Source organism: Dermacentor albipictus, chromosome 8 (genome assembly GCF_038994185.2).
Source record: "Dermacentor albipictus isolate Rhodes 1998 colony chromosome 8, USDA_Dalb.pri_finalv2, whole genome shotgun sequence".
NCBI lineage: Eukaryota > Metazoa > Arthropoda > Arachnida > Ixodida > Ixodidae > Dermacentor > Dermacentor albipictus.
In genome coordinates this window covers 50,885,240-50,908,051 of record NC_091828.1, presented here as the reverse complement: position 1 = coordinate 50,908,051, position 22,812 = coordinate 50,885,240, and the positions used below count along the sequence as shown (strand labels likewise).

The following is a 22,812-nucleotide window of genomic DNA, read 5'->3' as shown; positions in this document are numbered from 1 at the left end:
ACGATTGTTGTTTGCTGCTGCTGCTGGACCCTGAGTGCCTTTTGTGTACCTTTTCTTGTTTGTTGCATTCCTTGAGAATGTTGCTAATTATGTCGGGTGATGTAAAGTCAAACCCTGGCCCAGACACAAAATCTGAACATGTGCTCACGGAACTGCTAGAAGGGCAAACAGAATTCAGCCAAGGTTTAGTAAGTCTGACCGCTAAAATTGATGCATTTGAAGATAGGATCTCGAAAATAGAAGCAAGGCGTCGGCCACCGCTGGCATCGACCAGCGTGTGTATACTCTAGAAGAAACAGTCGACGACCTTAGGAAAGCCATCGAACTGCTGGGTAGAAAAAATGATTTAGAAAACCAATCACGTAGGAACAACTTAATAATCTATGGTGTGCCTGAGCCATCGCCTGAATTCCAAGAGCAACTACTTGCCACTGTGCTGAAGCTCCTTTCCACGAAACTGAAAATAGAATGCAACTGCGTTGAGTGCAGTTATTGGCTCGGTGCACAAAGGTGAGACCTATCATACTTAAGCTGCTCAATTTCAGAGTGAAGAGTTCGATACTAAGGAATGCTATTGAATTCATAGGGTCAGATACTCATATCAGTGAGAATTTTTCTTTCCCTGTGTGGCAAACTCGCAAAGCTTTGTGGGTAATTCGGTTGAGCTTAGGAAGAACGTGAACAAGGTTCGACTCACCTTTGGCATTCTGATATTAGACAGCATCTGCTACTCCTGGGATGACACTAGCAAGTCGCTTATCAAAACTTCCAGCAACCTACCCACCACTAGCAGCACAGAGTTACTTCGGGATAGATACAACCTAACCATCCTGAATATAAATGCACGCAGCCTATTGAACAAGCCAGTTCACTTCAATTCGCTAATTGAATGCCATCAACCATCTCTTATCTGTGTCAGTGAGACCTGGCTAAACGACTTGGTCACGGAAGGTGAGTTCGTGCCTCCTAATTACTCTGTCTTGCGATGTGATAGGTTAAGAGGTAGGGGCGGCGGAGTAGCTTTATTTATTCTCAAAGGCATTGATTTTGTAGTGATACCGAGTCTTCTTAACACAGAGTCGGTATGGTGCAAATTATATATAGGTGATCTTGTGGTGGGTACATGCACTTTATACCAGCCTCCTGATTCCAAAAAAATATATTTCCAGATTGTTGCAATTATATATTAAAACACAAGCTTGACAACTGTAAATTGATCCTTGCTGGTGATTTGAATACCCCTTGTATTAACTGGAGTACATTGGCTTCGTATGGTCGTGAGAGGCCAATTTGTGACTCGCTTATTGACTTTGGTTTTGTTCTTAGATCTGACACAGCTTCTTAGTAGCGTTACCCGTGAGAGCTCAATCCTTGATCTGATTTTCCTTAACCAAAGGTTACTACAAAATGGATAGGACTGCCAAATCATAGAAGGCCTGTCCGATCACAAGGAAGTTCTGCTGAAGGTTGATTTCACTTGTGAGCGCAAGACTTGATTTTCAGATTGTCAATAATTTTTCCCATGCTGATGACAATTCTATTGGTAATATTCTAGCATCCTCTTCTGACGCTTTTCTACAATATAGCAGCATTTGCAGTGTGGACAACTTGTTTGATATGTTCTGCAACATTCTTAAGAAATGCATCCCGCAGTTTGTTCCCAAGAAGTGTGTGAAACGCAACTTGAAGCACCCTTCGTATAATGGGGACAATATTCATCTTATCAGGGGCATCGAGAGGCTCCGGAAACATAAAAATGTGAGTCATAGCAACTAATGCTCAATACTGCACCAGCTTCAGCCCGAATTAAAAACCAAAAATGCACAAAGCCAGACACTTTTATTTCGACACCATGTTATCAACATTCTTGAAAGAAAACTCATCGATGTTTTGAAAACGGTGCTTCCGGCTGCTCATGACACTTCATCATTGATCATTAACGATCACCCTTTCTCTGATCCTCTGATTATTTCCAAAACTTTCAACGCTTATTTTCAGTCTGTTTTTTGTCAGGACGATGGCGTCGGTCCCCCTTTTTGCATCAACAACACTTTACCAGAGCGTCCTGCTCTCGTTATAACTTACGCTTGTGTTCACAACTTATTACTAACAATTGATACTACAAAAAGTTTTGGAGCTGACGGAGGGCCAAACAAATATTTACAGCGATACTCTGAAGGGAATGCCCGGTACTTGACAGTTATATTTAACAAATCTCTTGAGACGTCTCTGAGTTCCCCAGGTTTAGGAACAAGCTAACATCATTCCCATCTTCAATTCTGGTAGCAAACAGCTAATCACTAGCTGCCCACATGTTGCAAACTTCTCGAGCACATCATTCAGTATTTATCGGCAAATAACTTTCTGTCCCCACAGCAGCATGGTTTTCGACCAGGATTTTCTACAGCACAATTATTAGAATTTACGCATGACATAGCCATATCACTAAATAACCGCGGTCAGCTTGATGCCATCTTTTTCGACTACTCAAAAGCATTTCACAGGGTAAGCCATTGAATACTACAACTTGCTGCAATCTTTCCTGGTAATAAACTAATTGACTAGATATCCGGTTACCTGCACCTCCGACTTCAATCTGTCACTTTTAATTGCAAAACCTCTTCTATAGCTCAGGTAATGTCACGGGTGCTGCAGGGCTCAGTTCTCGGGCCGCTCTTATTCATCATATATGTTAATGACATTATTGAAGTAGCCAGAAACACACAAGTGAAAATATCTCTACGCAGATGATTGCGTGATCTATTCCAACATTCGTACTCTTCGTGATCAAAAAGTGCTTAACAACATATTTTCATCATTTTCAGACTGGAGTAACACATGACAGATAAACATTACCTTCAGCAAAACTGTGGCAATGACTTTTACTAACAAGAAACAGCCCCTAAAATTCACGTACGGCACTCAAGGGTACAGTATTAACGAAGTTAACAAGTACAAATGCTTTGGACTTACTTTCACAACTAACCTAACCTTAGTTATGCCACCCCTTAGTTGGCATAATCATATCAATAGTCTGCTATAAAGCGCTGCAAAAATTAGGGTGCCTAAAACGAACTTTAAAACAAGGCACTAAAGAGTGCAAGCTTACAGCCTATAAATCACTAATTAGACCTGTTTTAGAGTATGCTTCTGTAGTGTGGTCGCCTCAACGCATAAAGGATATTTCCAAATTAGAATCCACTCAGAAAAAAGTTACGACCGTATGTTTTCACCGTCATCACACGCACATGCTTTATCAATGGACCCATTGTCGTTTCGTTGCACGTGTGACCGTCTAATCTTGCAGCACAGAATCTAAGAGTAAGTAACTAAGACTCTAGTTCAACAAGATTGTTGACCTACATTACAGCACCATGGTGCTGTGCTCTCTGAAGTCCGTTCAAGTGATGAGGACCTGGAGGAGACGGTGCAACTTTATGGCCGGTCACCTGTATGAATGCACTGCATGGTGTATCTTTAGGGCATTTCTGAACGAGAATCTCTGAAGGTAGAGTGGGCACTGAAATGGCTTCTCGCCTCATGTGTTTCCTGTAGGTGCTGCAGTGTGAGAAGCTCTGAGAGCATGAAGGGCACTGATATGGCTTCTCGCCTGTGTGGGTGCGCAGGTGAACTTTCAGGTCATACTTTCGTGAGAAGGTCTGACAGCATGAAGGGCAGTCAAATGGCTTCTCGGTTGTGTGAGTCACCAGGTGCGCTTTCAGGTCATACTTTCGTAAGAATGCCTGGGAGCATAAAGGGCACTCAAATGGCTTCTCGCCTGAGTGAGTGGGGAGGTGCTTTTTCAGGTAGCCCTTTCGTGAGAAGCCCCGAGAGCATGAAGGGCACTGATATGGCTTCTCACCTGTGTGGCTGCACAGGTGGTCTTTCAGGGAGGTTTTTCGCGAGAAGCTCCGAGAGCATGAAGGGCACTGATATGGCTTCTCGTTTGTGTGAGTCACCAGGTGTGCTTTCAGGTGACATTTTTTTTAGAAGCCCCGAGAGCATGAAGGGCACTGATATGGCTTCTCGCCTGTGTGGGTGCGCAGGTGATCTTTCAGGTCATACTTTCGTGAGAAGCTCTGAGGGCATAAAAGGCAATGAAACGGTTTCTCCTCCGTATGGATGCGCAAGTGGTCTTTCAGGTGAGCCTTATCCGAGAAGCTCCGAAAGCATGAAGTGCACTGAAATGGCGTCTTGATTGTGTGGGTGAGCAGGTGGGTTTTCAGTCTCTGCTTCTGTGGAAACCTCCGATGGCATAAAGGGCAATGAAACAGTTTCTCGCCAGTATGGTCGCTGGCATGTTCTTCCAGAAGAAATAGTTCATCAGTCTCATAGTCACATAGCTGACATCGGTGGAAGCATCCTTGCTTTGAGTTGTCACATTTGGCAGTTGATGCAGAAATTAAAGGTCTTGATGCTGCACAAACAAAAAAAATAAATAAGAGTTGTTAAGAAATGGCAAAAAGAACACAGAGGCTAAATTTATAGACAAGCAATCTTTATCATTTAATTTGGGAGATCTTCAGGGTGATTTCAAGTACGATGAAACAAAGAACTCCTAACGGTTATTTTTATTTACTCAGTAGCCACCACAAGATCACCTATGTATAATTTGCACCATACCGACTCTGTGACAGGAAGACTCGGTATCACTACAAAATCAATGCCTTTGTGAATAAATAAAGCTACTCCGCCGCCCCTACCTATTCAACCAGTCACATCGCAAGACAGAGTATAATTAGAAGGCACAAACTGGCACAACAAATTTGTTTTATACCAGACTTGATCAGTTAATTTCCTCTTGATCACGCACTGAACTTTGGCAACATTATCTTAAGTTGAGATTTGAAGGAGCCGGCTAGGAAATGCTGCAGTTTTTCCCATATAACCTGCCAACCCGCATCCTCTTTCAGAACAGCCCAGAAAGAAAAAAATATAATATGTGCGTATAACCCATGAAAATAACTGCATACACAACCCCCAGATGTGTACAAAACAGCATCCATTATGGGATTAACTACTTGTCCATGTCGTATCTTAAGCCAATGACTGTATACTGTTTCCCGAGATGGGAGGTGGGCCGTTGATCATAGCTTATCGTGACCCAAGTTCAACTCTGCTAGCACCATGTGCACTATTACCTGTTAAATGCAAAATGGCGACCCACGCAGAGGAGGAAAATGACCGACAGTGGAGGAGAGAAGGGAGCTTCAACACACAGGGGTGGAAAAAGGGTGGGATTCCCAAGGAGATAGCGAAAGTGTGAGTACTCGAGAACGTTGCCCTGAAGTGTGGCTTTGTGGCAGGGCAGGCTGTGCTGTCATGGAGCGAAACTTCAAATCCAAATTTCAGTCATTCACACCCCGATCCTGACCTTACAGCAAATTTTTATAATGTTTGGTGCGGCTCAACTCCTTCTGGAGTGCACTCTGCTCCTTCCTTGTGCTTTGCCATCACAATATAGCGGCAAATGATTGCTGGAACCAACAAGGAATAGTACGCTCCCATTTCAAAGCGCAGTGGATTTTAACACACTAGCAGGCGAAGGTATTCTAGTATTTGCAAAGGGAGATAGCAAGCACCGTCGGTGGCTCCGAAGGAATGACACACACTAATTTCATACTGTGCCCAACTTACGCTTCGGCTGCAGGGAGAGCGTCCACATATTATATATATATATATACATATATATATATATATATATATATATATATATATATATATATATATGTATGTATATATATATATATATATATATACACACGTGTGTGTGTGTGTCTGTGTGAGGATGTTACAAGTCCTCTTTGGAATGAGGCGATGGGTAGTGCCACCAAGCTCTTGTTATTTTAATGCCCAGTGCCCAGTGTTACCTATGTTAACAAAAGGAAAAAAAACCCATGGTGAATTCAAATAAACAAAGTTTCTGAAACCCTACAGTGAATTTTGTTTTTTTCCACCACCATTGTTTCTAGTTTACCTATTTTTCTTTTGCCAAGCTTCAAACCACCTTTTACTAATCTCTATTGTGGACATGTTTACTTTCCCCATGCTCTCGCTGAACACAAGGGCGTCAAGGAGGACCGTGGTTCCTAAATAGACCGCTGGGCAGATATCTTCACATTCTAATAAAACATGCTCCATCGTTTCTCTAGCTTTACCGCAGCAAGCACATGCTTCTTCTTTCTTATATCTCGCTTTATAAGTGCGTGTTCCAAGGCATTCTGAACTCGCTTCGAAAAGTAATGAGCTTCCCTTTGAGATATCATAAATTATTTCTTTCCAGATTTCGTTTTTTCCTCTTAAGTAGTTACTCATGGTAGGTTTCTTTTCCATTGCCGCCACACAAGATTATTTCAGCATCTGACTTTTCGCTTGACGTTTTTTGTAGCTGTGTTGCGCATCACACAGGCCGCATACTTGCTGGTAACCTTCCCAGTTCTTTTCCTCCACTGTGAATCAATGTTTTTCCTGTACAGATATCTCAACACTCTCCCAGCCCATTTACTTTCTTCCACATTCCTGAGTCATTCTTCATGATTAATTTTTCTGTGAGCATCCCTCACTTCAAAACTTGTCCAGCCCATATCACCCTGGACAGCTTCATTTGTAGTCCTCCCGTGAGCACCCAATGCGGGAGTCCCACTGACCTTTGGTTGCCATCGAGTCCTGATTGTAGCCCTGATTTCAAGCAAACAATCGCATTTCCGATAGTAAGTCCTGGAACCATTACACCTTTGCACATGCCCTACAGCACCTCGTATCTATTGTATCCCCATAGCCCTCTGTGTTTCATTATGGCCGCATTTCTCTTCCCCTTTACTTTATTCTTTTTTCCTGTTTCCATATATTTATTGCCTTTATTTATCTGTATACCAAGATATATTTGTATTCATTTACGCAAGATATTTCCTGGCACGGTATTGTCACTGCCTGTTCGCTGTTTTCAATGAATACTGTAACACCCCATTTTTTAACGCTACATTTTAGAAATAACTTATCGCCTTCCCTTCCATAGAATTAGCCAGACATTACATGTCACTCTGTGTGTTAGCTAGTAACACAATGTCGTCCGCATAAAACAAACCTGGAAGCTGCTGCTCTACTACTGTACCGGCCTGTTTGTATGAGAGATTAAACCCGATATGACTTCTTTCTAGCTCTCTTTCCCTCCTCACCGTGTACATCATAAACAGCAGTGGGGATAATGGGCACCCCTGCCTCAGTCACTTGTTGATATCAAATTTCTCCTTGCTCCTCATTCCTTCTCATTCAATGCAAACGGTATTTTCTAGGTAAATCTCTCTCAAAAGCTCTAGACAATTGTCACCTAAGCCTTCCCCTTCGAGAATATCCCACAAAATGTTGCGGCCTACGTTGTCGCTCCTGCAATTTCTAAAAACGCCACATACAACTGTTTCTTTTCTACTCTGAAGACTTCAATAGACTGAGCACGGATAAAAAATTACAATCCAGATGCCTATACATTATTAAGCCATCGTGAAGTTCCTCTAATATGCCATTAATCTCTGCCCATTCTTCCAGCTTTAATTTAATTGCCTGCATTACTAACCTGCATATTACCGATGTAATGGTCAACGGTCTATACGAGTGAATTCTATATTTCTCCCCCTTACCTCTATAAATTATATTTATTTTACTTTGTCGCCAGCTGTCTGGTATTCATCTATCTTTTAGACATTTTTCTACTGCTTTCCACAGAGTTTTTTTGCTTTTTGGACTTAGTTGATTAATCAGCCTAACGGGAACTTTGTCTAGCCCTGTGGCTGTTGGCTTCGGAATTTTTTCTTGGGCTTTGTTCCAGCTGAAATTTGTCAGCACCAGCTCCTTTTCCATCTGGTTCTCTTTCATGCTCTTTCTTTCCTCAAGTAAAACCTCACCATTGCCTTGGAAAGATTCGGCTGTTATTTTTCCGAGGCAATTTAATGCCGCGTTCCCTTCCAATTTGTTTCCATCTTCCTCTAGGATATGTTGTATTGTTTCAGACTTCCTACCTAATAAGTTTATGTGGTGCCAAAATATTCTAGTTGCGGCCTTCTTTTTCTCCCGTCTTTCTGACAACCAACGTTCACTTTCACCTTTTATCATTGCTTGCACCAGTATTTGAACCACTGACTTTTTCTCCCGGTATATTTCCCATTTACTGGCTACTTTCCTGCGGCAACAGCGCCTTTGCCTGCCTGTGCTCTCGGGATGCTTTCTGTTTTTCGGCGAACGCTTCTCGTATCTCTCTGTTCGACCAGCTTTTCTGTTACTCTTTTTCCTTTCCAATGAATAGCTGCTTCTCTTTCCGCATTTCTTTTGTTATTACATTTGGAAGCTCACTATATTCCCACCCACTGCTTGGCAATTTGCCAAGTTCTTCCTAGACTCTTGTGGCTATAATTATTTGTTCAGCGTTCGAATTTGGACTGGACATTTTCTTCTCCTTGCTATCTTTCGCAACTGCATATCTCAGTTTCAGAATGACGTGTTTATGGTCACTTCCTATGCTACTATACCCTTCCTCGTCAATGACCATTTCTCTCATCTTATCATAAATTCCTTCTGTCATCAGGCAGTAATGTCGATTGCCGGTTTCCCAATTCCCCCGTGGTCTGCTTGTTGCTCACAAACATCTAGTATTGACTTCTTGTTGTTGTCGGTATAGCCATCTAGATCCTGTGCGTGGGCATTCTTGTCACTTAACAGGACAATTTCAGCATCATTCCCGAAACCCTTAATATCAGAACTTAGGCATTCCACTAAGTGATTCTCGAGCACTAATCTATTACTTTAGCTTAACTTAATATTTGTCCATAGTGTCCCTTTAAGCTCAAAACAAGTTCACCAAATTTACATGATCAAGACGGCTCTATTAGTCCATTTAGTATTTGGCAGTGGATTTGCAGGAGGTCCAATAATAAGAAGGCATCCCTGCAGTAGTTTGTTAGAACGCGTGGTGTGAATCCTCAGGTTATGTTACAGGAAACACTGATGTCTAGCGTGACCTTAACACGTTTCAAAGCAGAAGTTAAGGATAATGAGCATGGCAAAGGACTCGCAACTCTCATTAATAGGATGTTGGCATATATTAGGAATGATCTTCACATGGCGGATTGCAAGATTGAATATATTATAGTGGAGCTAATTTTAGGTCGGCAAAGCTTATTGCAGATGCATTTAGAATCCTTGTTCCAGTTTCATTTCATTTCATTTTATTTGTGCCCATTTACAAGCAAATGGAGGGGGCCAAGGTAAAAGCTGCTTATTGGCAGCTTGAGTGGTCCCTGGCCCCCTTTACATATTGGCAGACCGATGGCAAACAACACTTTCAGAAATGAAAAAAAATAAGGAACAGTGAATTACATCAAATAAATTACATTTCTTTCATTGAATACATATGGTTTCACGGAACCATGGTGATTTAAATGGTAGTTTTCACCAGAGAGATGAGCTCCGATGGTGTCAAGGCATGGATGTCAATGCCGGCTTCTAGGTAAGAATTTAGTAGCCGTGGCAAGGTACTTTCGACCATTTGATGGCCGTAATTTGTCCTCAAAAAGGGTATGAGCCAATTTTCATGGCTGCACGTCCCATATGTGGGTGTATTCTCTTTTAAGTTTGCTAGATTTGTAATTAGGTTCCTTCTATTTTTTACCTGAAAGTAGTAGGTGCGTAGGAGGGTTTGTTTGTACAGATGATGACTTTTTGTTATGTTGTACTCGGTAAAAAGACTCTCAGTGTGCGAGTTGTATGGCACATTTGCGATAGCGCGTATTATCTTTTTTTGCATCAATAGTATTTTAAAGTGATTGGAAGCTGATGTCGTGCCCCATACACGATGGCGATAATTTACATGCGAGGCAAACAGTGCGTTACAAATGATCAATTTAGCTGACGTTGGTAAAAGGTAGCGATTTCGATGTAGTATACCTGTTACGCGGCTCAGTTTCTGGAGTACAAAATCCACGTGAGCGTCCCATTGCAACGTGTCGGTAAAATATACGCCAAGCACTTTTACCGTGTAAACAACCTCTATTTTCTCAGAGTTGTAAAATATGTTGTGGGTCAATGGAGGACATGTACCTCTTGTTTTAAAGATGACTGCTTGTGTTTTATTCGAGTTTACTTTTAAAAAGTTGTCCTGGCTCCATTTTGAGAGATGGGTTAATAGGTTGTTCGCTGCACAAATGAGGCCTGTAAAAGAGTTGTTTGATAAAAAAAAAACACTCGTATCATCTGCGTAGCTTATGAATTTTGCTTTTCGGTGGATAAGAACTATGTCGTTTATGGAGATGTTAAACAAAAATGGGCGAAGGATACTTCCCTGAGGGACACCTGTTTGTATTTTTCGTGTAGATGATATGCTAGTGTTTATAGCCACATATTGCTGTCAATTTCTAAGGTAGGATGTCAGTAACTGAAGAGGAAGGCCCCTGATGCCATATCTTTCAAGCTTAAGTATTAGGAGGTCATGGTTTATGCAGTCGAACGCTTTTGTGAAATCTATGAATAGACCAATTACGAGTGACTTACTTTCGAGGTTCTGCAGTATACATTCTTTCTGTGCTACTAGTGCTAATTCTGTTGATTTACCTTGTTGAAAACCGTATTGAGCGTCTGTTATTAGTTTATGTTTATTGCTGAAAGATGTCAATTGGTTAAGAATGATTTTTTCAAGACCTTTAGAAAACTGCGGGAGAATAGATATCGGACTGTAATTTTTTCAATCAAGCTTGTCACCTTTCTTATATAACACAATTACTTTTGCAATTTTCATTTTTTCAGGAAAAGTACCTGATGTTATGCAAAAGGTATAAATATAAGCTAACACAGGTGCAATGTCACAAATGGCGTGTTTTATAGGTCTTATTTGGAGGCCATCAGCATCGCCGCTACATGAATTTTTCAGTTTGAGAAAAACTGAACAAACCTCGGTAGGTGTTGTCGCTTGGAAAAAAAATAGTGTCCATAGTTGCAGGGAATTGAAATGTACATGGTGGGCTTAGTGATAAATGGGAACCAGTGTCTGTAAAGTAATAATTAAATGCGTTAACTAAGTTATCTCCGGTTAAAATGCATCCATTTACAGAAACTTTCTTTATAGGTTCAGTGTTCTGTTTACGTCCCATTAGTTCATTTAACTTGTTCCACATCTTCTCTGTTTGTCCCTCGCATGAAGAAAAAGTACGTAAATAATAGCGATTTTTTGCATTTCTTAGCTCTTTATTTAATTTATTTCTAAAAATTTTGAAGGATTTTAGATCCTCGCCGATTCGAGATTTTATGAACCTGGCATAAAGCTTATCTCTTTTCTTAATTTTTTTTAGAAGCTCTTTGGTCGTCCAAGGTTTTCGATAAGCTTTGTGGTTTGTTTTCTTATGTACGAAATGTTGCGCATAAACAGCTGAGAATTTCTTTAACAAGATGTTGTATGCTGCTCTGCCTCGTTTTGTCGAAAAATCTCCTTCGAAGATACTTGTCTCAAGGCATCTTGAAAGGCAGTTAATGTGTGCTCGTTTACCTTTTCAGTTCTCTTCCTTTATAAGATATAACAAAATGGCTAGTTTTTTTACTTTGCTGTAATACACTAAAACCCACAGATACGTTTTTCGAGAACCTGAAAAGAAAAAAAAGTACCGTACCTATTCGCATAATCATCACACTTTACTGTAAAAAAAATTGACGCAAATTCAGGGGTGCCATCATTACACGGTTTAAATTACCTGAGAAAAGAAAAAAAAATTTTCATCCCGCATTTGATGTGGGATGAAAATAAGTCAACAAACAGGTGGCTGCTGTTGTAATAGCGCGGGGCACCAAAACAAAAATGGAGGGCGGCGGAGCAAGCCGCACGCGCCGAACGAGATTTATTATTTTTCCCAAGTACATTATGCGCATTGAAACAGTTTCTTCCGTATCAGTAATGAATAGTATTGTTAATATCAGCAGGTCTGTGGCAATAACGTAGCCATGTCCACTTGCGGGGACAGAAACAGAGATGGGCATGCTTAGCTGCCAGTGACATAGAAACACATGGTGGGTATGAAGCAGAAATTCTGGCATTTGTCTTCACTACTATCCTAATACGGCACGTTTCCGCTAAGGGTGGGGGAATATCTTATCTGTGTTACAAGCGTCCGTGTATGAATAGGGTACACTTCTAATGGATCACTGTAAACGTGGCCACTATCGTTGCTGCTTGCCATTTGTTGTGTACCCACGAGTGCAGACAAGAAGAACCGAAAGGCGCCTTTTTTGTGGTTGTTGACCACAACACTTTAAAAGCCTACAAATAATAAAGCCAACGCAAGTTTGGTTGTAGCTTTTTTTTTTATGGAAGTGCGGAAAGTTTTGAAAGGAATGAAATGAGGCATCTGCTTAAGAATATTCGGTGCGTGCAGACCGCTTGGTATGTCTTGGAAGAGTCGTTTGCGTAGCATTCGACAGATGGTAAGCGCGATCATCCTTAGTTTGACTTGGCACACGACATATCGCTGCAGCAAGTGCGGGGTGCGATCATTACAAGGGAAAGAAAAAAATCTAATTTTGACGACAAAATTCAGGGGTACGATCATTACGCAAGTGCGATCATTATGCAAGTAAATGCCATACCAGCCGGGAAAACGTAACTGTCAGGAAGGCCGCAAATTGCCACAGCAGTGATAAAAACAGCTCTGAATGGCTGCCAGTACAGTTATTAGACATCTCGGTGCTTGTGCCCTGACTGGGGACAGAGTGTGCACATGTGTATAACTAAAGGACACACACGATGTTCCATCAAAGTGGCCACTTTCAACTTTATTATGCTTCACTGCAAAGCTATGCAAATGCTTCATTAAAATTAATAACACTAAATTTCTCATGAAATAACAATTAATTGCATTATACACCAAACTGATAAGCTTGAGTCCCTAGTGAGCACAAGTGAAATACAATGTGCACTTCAGTGATCTCGCTATACTGCACACTATAATATTATGTATATCAAATGAAATGTCATAAAACAAGCGACTCAACTATACCTACTATGAAGCTGTATGCCTAAGTCACTAGTGAATACCATCATTGGTATCAATCCAGCCGTAATAAAACAAACACATTTTTGTTACTATAACTATAACAAAATGTGTTTAAAAATTCAATAACTATAACATAATAACTAGGAGATGTTAAAGGGCCCCTGAAACGGTTTGAACAGATTTTGTACACGCGTAGGGTACAGCTTAAGTGAAACATTTGCACCACAATTTAAGTGAAGTGTTATGTATTAATGGAGCTACAAGCGATTACAAGTTACCCTCCTCCCTAGCCATGCTTTTCCTCCTCAACTCGTTTGCCGAGCGATCGGGGCTAAGCTGCGCATTCACTGGTTCTGCGTCACAATGCGAAGTCACATCATCCATTTCCGGTTGTTTTGGAGCCCGCCCCCGCCCGCGAGAAACCTCTCCGCTAGCCGCTTGGCTGTCGACCCCAAGCGAGAGCTATGAAGCGGCGTGCGTTGCGAGCATTCTGTCGTAACGCAGAAAGTGTCTGGTATTCCGGTAATCACACACTACCTGAATATTTCGACAGAACGATGGAGGCATAAACTCAAGTTGATGAAGGAACTTTAGCGTAGACATACGTGAGCTGCTTGATCGGTCTCCATGGTCCAGCCACCCGTTGGCGCAGAGCTTAACCAGCCAAAGAAAGAGCTAATATTGCTCCAACCAAGTGTAAAACATTTTAAACATTTACAAAAACAATGTGTTAACAATTATACTCCAGCAAAGCAATTACACCAGCAGCAAAGAAGATTACATTTTGTTACTGCTACTGTGTGTGGTTGAACTCTGTCACCAGGTGGCTGCGCCGTGCAGACCATTCACATTTGCGCTTCTGTTCATCCCCTGATACCACACGCAAGGCGACATGGCCAGGTCCTGTCCCCTTGTACTTGCGTTTACCCTAATACTGGACTCGAATGAATGAATGAATGTTTGGTTTTTATTGGCGCAAGGGCCAAGTATGGCCAAAGAGCGCCATGTTAGTGTTGATGAATTCGCAATGTAGTTATGAGTTCAATGAGGTTGATGTGAGGTGGCTGTAAAGGGGCCTTAAAAATAGTCGCTCTAGAGTGCGTAAAATCTATCTGTTATAAGATTATGTCAATGATAATAACATGTTCTATGAGCAATAAAATCCATCGTAAGAGAATGATGCATTATAAAAGATATGTGAGTTGGTAAAATTACCTGGTGCACTACTGACTCGCCAGAGCCCTTGAAACACAAAGGCCTGGAGGTATGTGCTATACAGTATGACTATCACAGTGGCATCCTCTCAAGAGAGGAAGCGCTATGAATGTGTGGGACTAATAACGTGTAGGACAACATCTTTGAGGAAACCTAGGACACTGTTTGTAATAAAAAGCGGTTCTGGACCGAGAAACATTACGGGATGAAGAGGAATGTGTTGACGGTATGCTAAGGAAAAATGTCTCCTTCTCTCAGATTCGGCTTTCTGACACTCCAGGAGGACGTGGAGCAGTCAGCCTCTCCCCGCATCTGCCACAGGTTCCAACCTGTGGCAGATTCCGAGGGTCATTTCCAGTGAGTAAAAAGTTATGGGTGCCAAATGTGTGTCCTATTCTAAGACGACAGAATAGGACATCTGTCCGGCGTGATTTTATTGCAGAAGGCCAGAACCCTAATAGTGGCTTTATTACGTGCAGCTTATTATTTGTTTCCCTGTCCCACAAGCGTTGCCAGTAGTTTCGCAGTTTCCTGTGCAAGAAGGGCCTTAGATCTGTAACAGGGACTGCAGCAGTAGGATGAACAGAATACGATGCAATTGATGCGGCCATCTCATCCGCCAGAACGTTACCTTCGATGGCCCTATGACCCGGCACCCAGCATATGATGACATGCTGGTTACATATATATGCTTTACACAGGACGGAATATAGTTCATTGATTACTGTATTTTTGTGCTTACAAAATGACATCAAAGCCTTCACAGCGCTTAGGGAGTCCGTATATATAACAGATTATTTGATTTTTGTTTTCCTTATATGCATTACAGCCGACAGTAGTGCGTAGGCCTCAGCCGCAAAGATGCTTGTTTCCGGATGCAGTACATCGGATTCCGAGAAGGATGGGTCGACGGCTCCATAGGACACCCCCTCATGTGGCTTCGATGCGCCTGTGTAGAACTCCGTGCAGGAGTGTTTGTATTGGAGTTCCCGGAAATGCATTTGGATTTCAATCTCTGCAGCGTGTTTTGTAACTTGCAGGAAAGATATATCGCATTGTATCATCTGCCACTCCCAAGGAGGCAGCAGCTTAGCTGGAGGCATTAGGCGGTGTTGAGGATTGGGACATCCATTTCAACACTAAGCTCCCTCACGTGAAGTGAGAAGAGCTGTCTTACAGAGGAACGATTACGAAAGAGTGTATCATATGTCATATCGTTAAGGGTATTAAAACACGGATGTTCAGGATTAGAGTGGACTTTCAGGAAATATGTTGGACTGATGTATGTTCTCTGGAGATGGAGTGACCACTCATTTGATTCGACATACAAACTTTCAATGGGACTTGTTCTGAAAGCGCCAGTGGCCAGTCGAATTCCTAAATGGCGAACCGGATCTAGCTTCTTTAGCGCGCTCGGGGCTACAGAATGATAAATCACGGCACCGTAGTCCAATCGTGATCGAATGAGGCTTTTGTGAAGATTCATCAAACATTTTCTGTCGCTGCCCCATGTTGTATGGGATAAAATTTTCAATAAGTTCATTGTTTTTAAGCATTTCACCTTGAGATACCTTATGTGTGGAATAAATGTTTAGAGTCAAGTATGATGCCTAAGAACTTGTGCTCTTTGTTCATAGGGATTTGCTGGCCATACATTTCGATATTGGGATCTGCAACGAGGCCTCTCTTTCTTGTGAAAAGCAGGCAAGAACTTTTGTTCGGGTTCACTTCAAATCCATTTTCGTCTGCCCATTTCGATACATTGTTCAAGCCCTGTTGTACCTGCCTCTCACACACTGCAAGGTTGCAGGATTTGAAACTTATTTGTATATCATCTACGTAAACAGAATAAAATATGGCTGGCGGTAACGAAGCACGAAGGGTGTTCATTTTCACGATAAAGAGTGTGCAGCTAAGCACACCTCCATGAGGTACATCATTTTCTTGTGTAAAAGGTCGCGACAATACATTGCCAATTTTCACGCGGAAGGTGCGTTTGGACTGATAGCTTTCTATTATGTTTAGCATATTTCCACGGATGCCCATCCCCGACAAGTCTCGCAAGATCCCGTATCGCCACGTCGTGTCCTTCGCCTTCTCCATATCGAGGAATATCGATAAGAGCTGTTTATGTAGAAATGCATTGCGGATATTTGCTTCAATGCGTACATGATGATCAGTCGTGGACCGCCCTTCTCTGAAGCCACACTGATAGGGATCAAGCATATTGTTCAGTTCAAGGAAATGTATTAGTCTACAATTAATAATTTTTTCGAATAGCTTACAAAGACAACTTGTAAGAGCTATCGGGTGATAATTTGCTGCCAAGGAAGGGTCTTTGCCCAGCTTGAAGACGGGAATAACAATAGCTTCCTTCCATGAGGATGGGAGGTATCCGGCAGCCCAGATAGAATTGAAAAGTGCCAGAAGTGTCATTATTGTGTCTTCGTGTAAGTTCTTAATCATGTCATAGATGATTCTATCAGCTCCCGGTGCTGAGCTTCTACATGTGCTCAATGCAGCTTTAAGTTCAGCAATGTTAAAAGGACGGTTATATGGTTTATCCGGACAGCATTTACGATCAAGTGTCTTAAGTTCAGCTAAGTGTTTATATTTGAGGAATGATTTTGTGTAATGTGTGGAGCTTGATACATGTTCGAAGTGTTCGCCCAGAGCGTTCGCCTGGTGCTCCAAGGTAGTCCCTTGGTAGTCCACTAAGGGCAGAGGGTGGATTTGTTGCCCCTTTATCTTTCTTACACCATTCCAAACTTTGGACTCTTGGGTGTAGGAAGTGATGCCCGAGAGAAACCTCTCCCAGCTAGCCCTCCTTGCCTGTCTCCGTGTGCGCCCTCCTTGTGACTGTCAGCTTAAATTCTATGAGGTTTTCTGCAGTCGGGGAGCGACGCAGCAAACCCCACGCTTTGTTTTGTTTCTTTCGTGCCAGTCTGCACTGTTCATTCCACCAGGGTACCCGTCTTTTACAAGAGAGACCTTGTGTTTGGGGAATGAACTTTTCAGCTGCGTCGATTATAAAACAAGTAAAATATGCTACTGCTTTGCCTATGTTAAAATCAGTGATAAGATCTCGTTATAAGTAAGTTGCTTCCTTAAAATCATTCCATTCGGCAGAGGCTAGTTTTCACCGTGGTGTATGTAGGGGGCATTCATGTTGAGGCATTGAATTTGACATTACAGGGAAGTGGTCACTTCCATAGGGATTTTTTATTACATGCCATTGCAAGTCCGGGAAAATTGAAGCCGAGCCGATAGACAGGTCTATTGATGAATATGAATTATTATGATTATAATAAGTTGGCTCCTTCTTGTTGAAGAGGCATGCACCAGAGTTCACAAGAAAATTTTCAATGAAACGACCTCTCGCGTCACATCGCAAGTGTCCCCACATGGTGTGGTGGGCATTAAAATCGCCTGCGAGTATGTAAGGGTCCGGAAGCTGGTCAATTAGGTTATAAAAATCACTTTTTTCCAAATGAAAATTAGGGGGTATGTATAAGGAACATAGACTGATCAATTTATTAGAAAGAATTGCTCGAATTGACACTGCCTCAAGGGGCGGGGCGTCTGAAGGGCGACCTGGTAACATGCTATGGACTTGTCTACAGCAACTTCTGAAAATGACTGTGGACGATATTTCCTTGCTAATGCTTGATATATCTAAAATATCGTAATAAAGTAATTTATGATAAAGTTTCAAACTATTGCTACACCGCCAGACGAGGTATTCGCCTCATTGTGGTCTTTACGGTAGATGGCGTATTGACAAAGAAAGTTTGTTTCTGTGCATTTAAGATGTGTCTCCTGAACACACAGCATCTTTGGGTTATGTTTGTGTAAGAGTTCTTTAATGTCATCGAGGTTGTGGATAAGACCTCTAATGACATGAAGGTACATTGTCGCCCTATATAGAAGTAATTTTTGCATACTGAATGAAATACAAATCGAATAGTGCCAGAATTGAAACAAATGTAGGATATGTTCCAAACTGTTTTTGAAGAATGCACAGCTATTGTCAAAATATGCGTAAAACAATGTACACATTCCAAGTGTTAATTCCATTCGCAAGCTCCTGTAATTACATCACATTATGTAGCATAGTTTACTAAAAGCACTAACGGATCACTAGGAACAAATGAGGAAATCACTCGCATACAAAGGGCTCTTCAGAGAGTGCAAATGATCTCTGTATAGACAGGAAAGTCTAGCTACCTCAGAAGTGTATACTTCCTCTACTATGCACACTCTCCTGTTTTATGCCTATACTATGCCCATGGGGGTGACATTTGTCAGACTTTTGCTTCACTTTGAGGTTTATTAGTGCACAGGTAATGTTTTAAGTGTTTGAAGACTATTAGAAAATAGTTGTATTGACAAAGCGCCTACGTTAACATATCAAATATTTGCACACCCTTAATCAAAACAATAAAACCTGGTATTTATTATTTTAAAAGCATGTCCTGTGCATAATTTTGTCGGTGAGGTAACTCCTGATGAGAGACTGGCACAACTGCGATTCAGAAAGAATCTTTTCAAATTTCTAAAAACAGGATTGGCCCAATTTCTTGCCTTCTGCACACAGATGTATTACACAGTGCAGGTTCATCAGCCAATTCAATATATAAAGTTTACACAAATATTTCTACAAAGATATGTCACACTAGTGCTTATAGAAATGCTGGTACATTAGTTAAAATGTAGGAAGGAATTAAGCATAGTGGACTTGACATTCGACTCAAACCTTAAATTACTTATGTTACTTATAGCAGGTTCTTTCTGTGCTAATAATGAATTTCCAACTGCCGTCACTTAACTTCTTTTGCAGCCCCAGATACGATAAAGTGCTAACATCCCTATATGCATGCTGTCAATAAATTATTGAAATATCAAGAACAGACAATGAATACTCAACAAACACTGGCATTTATTTGGTGCTCTGGCAAAACAGACAGTGGAAAGCTTACTGAACTATCAATTCCTCTAAAAAAGTACCCATTTGTAAAAAAAATAAAGGCACAAATAGAATAAGATCAACAGAATCCACGATGAACCATGTAGACCAGAACAGAGAGCCAACAAATACATGAATTGGTCTAAGAGAACAAGTTCATACGTACCAAAAAGAATACTGAAAAAAAAAACAGAGCCTAAAGAACACATCATTAAGACATCTGTAGAGTAACAATAATGATTACAATAAACATACATAGTTTGTTGGGGCATGCAAACAGTAATTTGTGAGATACAAATAAACATCGATTACTTTTCGACTAATGAAAAGCCACAATATAACAAAGCAAATAGCTGTTTTTGCCGACTTCTTTTAATTAAAGTTTAACTTTATTTTGATTTTTTTTCTCTGCTATGGCTTTATGTGGGTCATTTCACATAATTCCTTTTGCTCTGTGTTTGATAACATGTTGAGAAAAGAAATATGGTGACCCTGCAAAAGTGTTTCAGGGACCCTTTAAGAGCAAGCTTGAGCTTGGGGGCTCCCATATAAATGTATGGGAAAGGAGAAATCGTTTTTTTTTTTGACAACTACAGCCCCAAACCTCATGAGGCTTGTTGCATATAAAGGAAATAGAATCTAGTGACTGTTGGTAGTGAATTTTTGATTTAGGCCACCAGTCCTTTATTAACAATTGTTGAAAATCATGAATTTTCAGGAAACGAAACTATAGAGTTTACATCTAACTGAGCAATGAAAAATATCACAATTCTGTAAAATTCCACAAGTAGGACATCTATAAAGTGGACACAATTGACGTATTATACAAGGCGTTAAAATATGCGAATAATAGTGAGTCTGCTAGCGGCATGACGAACAGCTGTCTGAACTTTGCTTGCTTCATCTTGCACATCTCTGCTTGCTTCGACCGCCACTATGCGGAGGACTATGCTTTTTCCATTTGTCAGTTGCGTGGCATTCCGGTACATGTGAACTTGGATTCCACCTTCAACGGCACGCGTGATTTCGTATCACACGAGAACCTGCTTATTGACGACGACGAACTTCATCGGTGCTGGTCGAACAGTGGATGGCGGACTACTGCTGCAACGCTCACGTGGTCACAGGAAGATATAAAGCCAGACTCGCGGCTTCTGCTCTTCAGCGGGTCCGGTAGCAGCATGGCGAACGGCTGTCTGAACGTTGCTTGCTTCATCTTGCAGGTAAGCAATAGACACCGTGTACATTGCTTCAGAAGTGATGATCGTTGTTTGCTGCTGCTGCCAGACCCAGAGTGCGCTTTGTGTACCTTTTTTTGTTTGCTGCATTCCTTGAGAATATTGCTAATTATGTCGAGTGATGTAGAGTCAAACCCTGGCCCATACACAAAAACTGAACATATGCTCACGGAACTGCTAGAAGGCCAAACACGAATAAGCCAAGATTTAGTAAGTCTGACCGCTAAAATTGATGCATTTGAAGTTAGGATCTCGAAAATAGAAGCGTGGGCGTTGGCCGCCGCTGGCATCGACCAGCGTGTGTATACTCTAGAAGAAACAGTCGACGGCCTTAGAAAAGCCATCGAACTGCTGGGCAGAAAAAATGACGATTTAGAAAACCGATCACGTCGGAACAGCGTAATAATCTATGGCCTGCCTGAGCCATCGCTTGAATCCCCTGAGCAACTACTTGCCGCTGTGCTGAAGCTCCTTTCCACGAAACTGAAAATAGAATGCAACTGTGTTGAGCACTGCCACAGGCTCGGTGCACAAAAAAATGGGAAGGTGAGTCCTATCATACTTAAGTTGCTCGATTTCAGAGTGAAGACTTCGATATTAAGGAATGCTTTTAAATTCAAAGGGTCAGATACTCATATCAGTGAGAATTTTTCTTTCTCTGTGTGGCAGACATGCAGAGGTCTGTGGTTAATTCGGTCGAGCTTAGGAAAATGAACAAGGTTCGATAGAGCTTTGACATTCTGATAGTAGACAGCATCTGCTACTGATGGGATGACACCAGCAAGTCGCGTATCAAAACTTCCAGCAACATACCCACTAGCAGCACAGAGTTACTTCGGTATAGATACAACCTAGCCCCTCTGAACATAAATGCACGCAGCCTATTGAACAAGCTAGTTCACTTCAATTGGCTAATTGAATGCCATCAACCATCTCTGATCTGTGTCACTGAGACCTGGCTAAATGACTTGGTCACGGAAGGTGACTTTGTGCCTCCTAATTACTCTGTCTTTCGATCTGACAGGTTATGTGGTAGGGGCAGCGAAGTAGCTTTATTTATTCACAAAGGCATTGATTTTGTAATGATAGCGAGTTTTCCTAACACCGAGTCGGTATGGTGCAAATTATAAATAGGTGATCTTGTGGTGGCTACTGGCGCTTTATACTGGGCTCCTGATTCTGAAAAAAAATATATATTTCCAGATTGTTGTGATTATATATTAAAACACAAGCTTCACAACTGCAAATTGATCCTTGCTGGTGCTTTCAATACTCCAAGTATTAACTGGAGTACATTGGCTTCGTATGGTCACGACAGGCCGATTTGTGACTCACTTATTGACTTGGTTTTGTCGTTAGATCTGACACAGATTGTTAGTAGCGTTACCCGAGAGAGCTCGATCCTAGACCTGATTTTCCTTAACCAAAGGTCACTACTAAATGGATAGGACTGCCAAATCATAGAAGGCCTGTCCGATCACAAGGGAGTTCTGCTGAAGGTTGATGTCACTTGTGAGTGCAATAGACTTGATTTTCAGATTGTCAATAATTTTTCCCATGCTGATGACAATTCTATTGGTAATATTCTAGCATCCTCTTCTGACGCTTTTCCACAATGTAGCAGCCTTTGCAGTGTGGACAAGTTGTTTGATATGTTTTGCAACATTGTTAAGAAATGCATCTCGCAGTTTGTTCCCAAGAAGTGTGTGAAATGCAACCCGAAGCAGCCTTGGTATAATAGGGACATTATTCATCTTATCAGGGGCATCAAGAGGCTTAAGAAACGTAAAAATGTCAGTCAGAGCAACCAATGCTGAATACTGCACCTGCTTCTGTCCAAATTAAAAAGCAAAATGCACGAAGCCAGGCACTTTTATTTCGACACCATGTTATCATCATTGTTGAAAGAAAACTTATTGAAGTTTTGGAAAACAGTGCTTCCGGCTGCTCATGACACTTCATCATTGATCATTAACGATCACCCTTCCTTTGAGCATTTTCGAAACTTTCAAGGCTTATTTTCAGTCTGTATTTTGTCAGGACGATGGCGTCGATCGTCCTTTTTGCATCAACAACACTTTACCAGGCCTTCCTGCTCTCATTATAACTTACGTTGGTGTTCACAACTTATTACTAACAATTGATACTACAAGACGTTCTGGAGCTGACGAAGTGCCAAAGAAATTTTTACAGCGATACTCTGAAGGGAATGCCCGGTAATTGACAGTTATATTTGACAAATCTCTTGAGACGTTGACAGTTCCCCAGGTTTGGAAATAAGCTAACATCATTCCCATCTTCAAATCTGGCAGCGCCTACCTTGCTAATCACACCTACTGAGCAAGTAACCCGACGTATTCACCCATTAAAC

General features: G+C 41.5%; 2 protein-coding genes across 2 annotated transcripts in view; both read right to left on the bottom strand.

Moving 5' to 3' along the window:
- Positions 1-22,812, bottom strand: part of LOC135896023 (gastrula zinc finger protein XlCGF57.1-like) — a 127,607-nt gene that overhangs the window by 82,281 nt on the left and 22,514 nt on the right. The window lies entirely within an intron of this gene.
- LOC135896050 (gastrula zinc finger protein XlCGF57.1-like) overlaps positions 3,660-22,812 on the bottom strand; it is a 110,083-nt gene continuing 90,930 nt past the window's right edge. Inside the window, exon 5 of the mRNA XM_070523385.1 lies at positions 3,660-4,417. Within this exon, the coding sequence (XP_070379486.1) occupies positions 3,987-4,417 (431 nt within the window). The 3' untranslated portion in view covers positions 3,660-3,986. The remainder of the gene's footprint in view (positions 4,418-22,812) is intronic.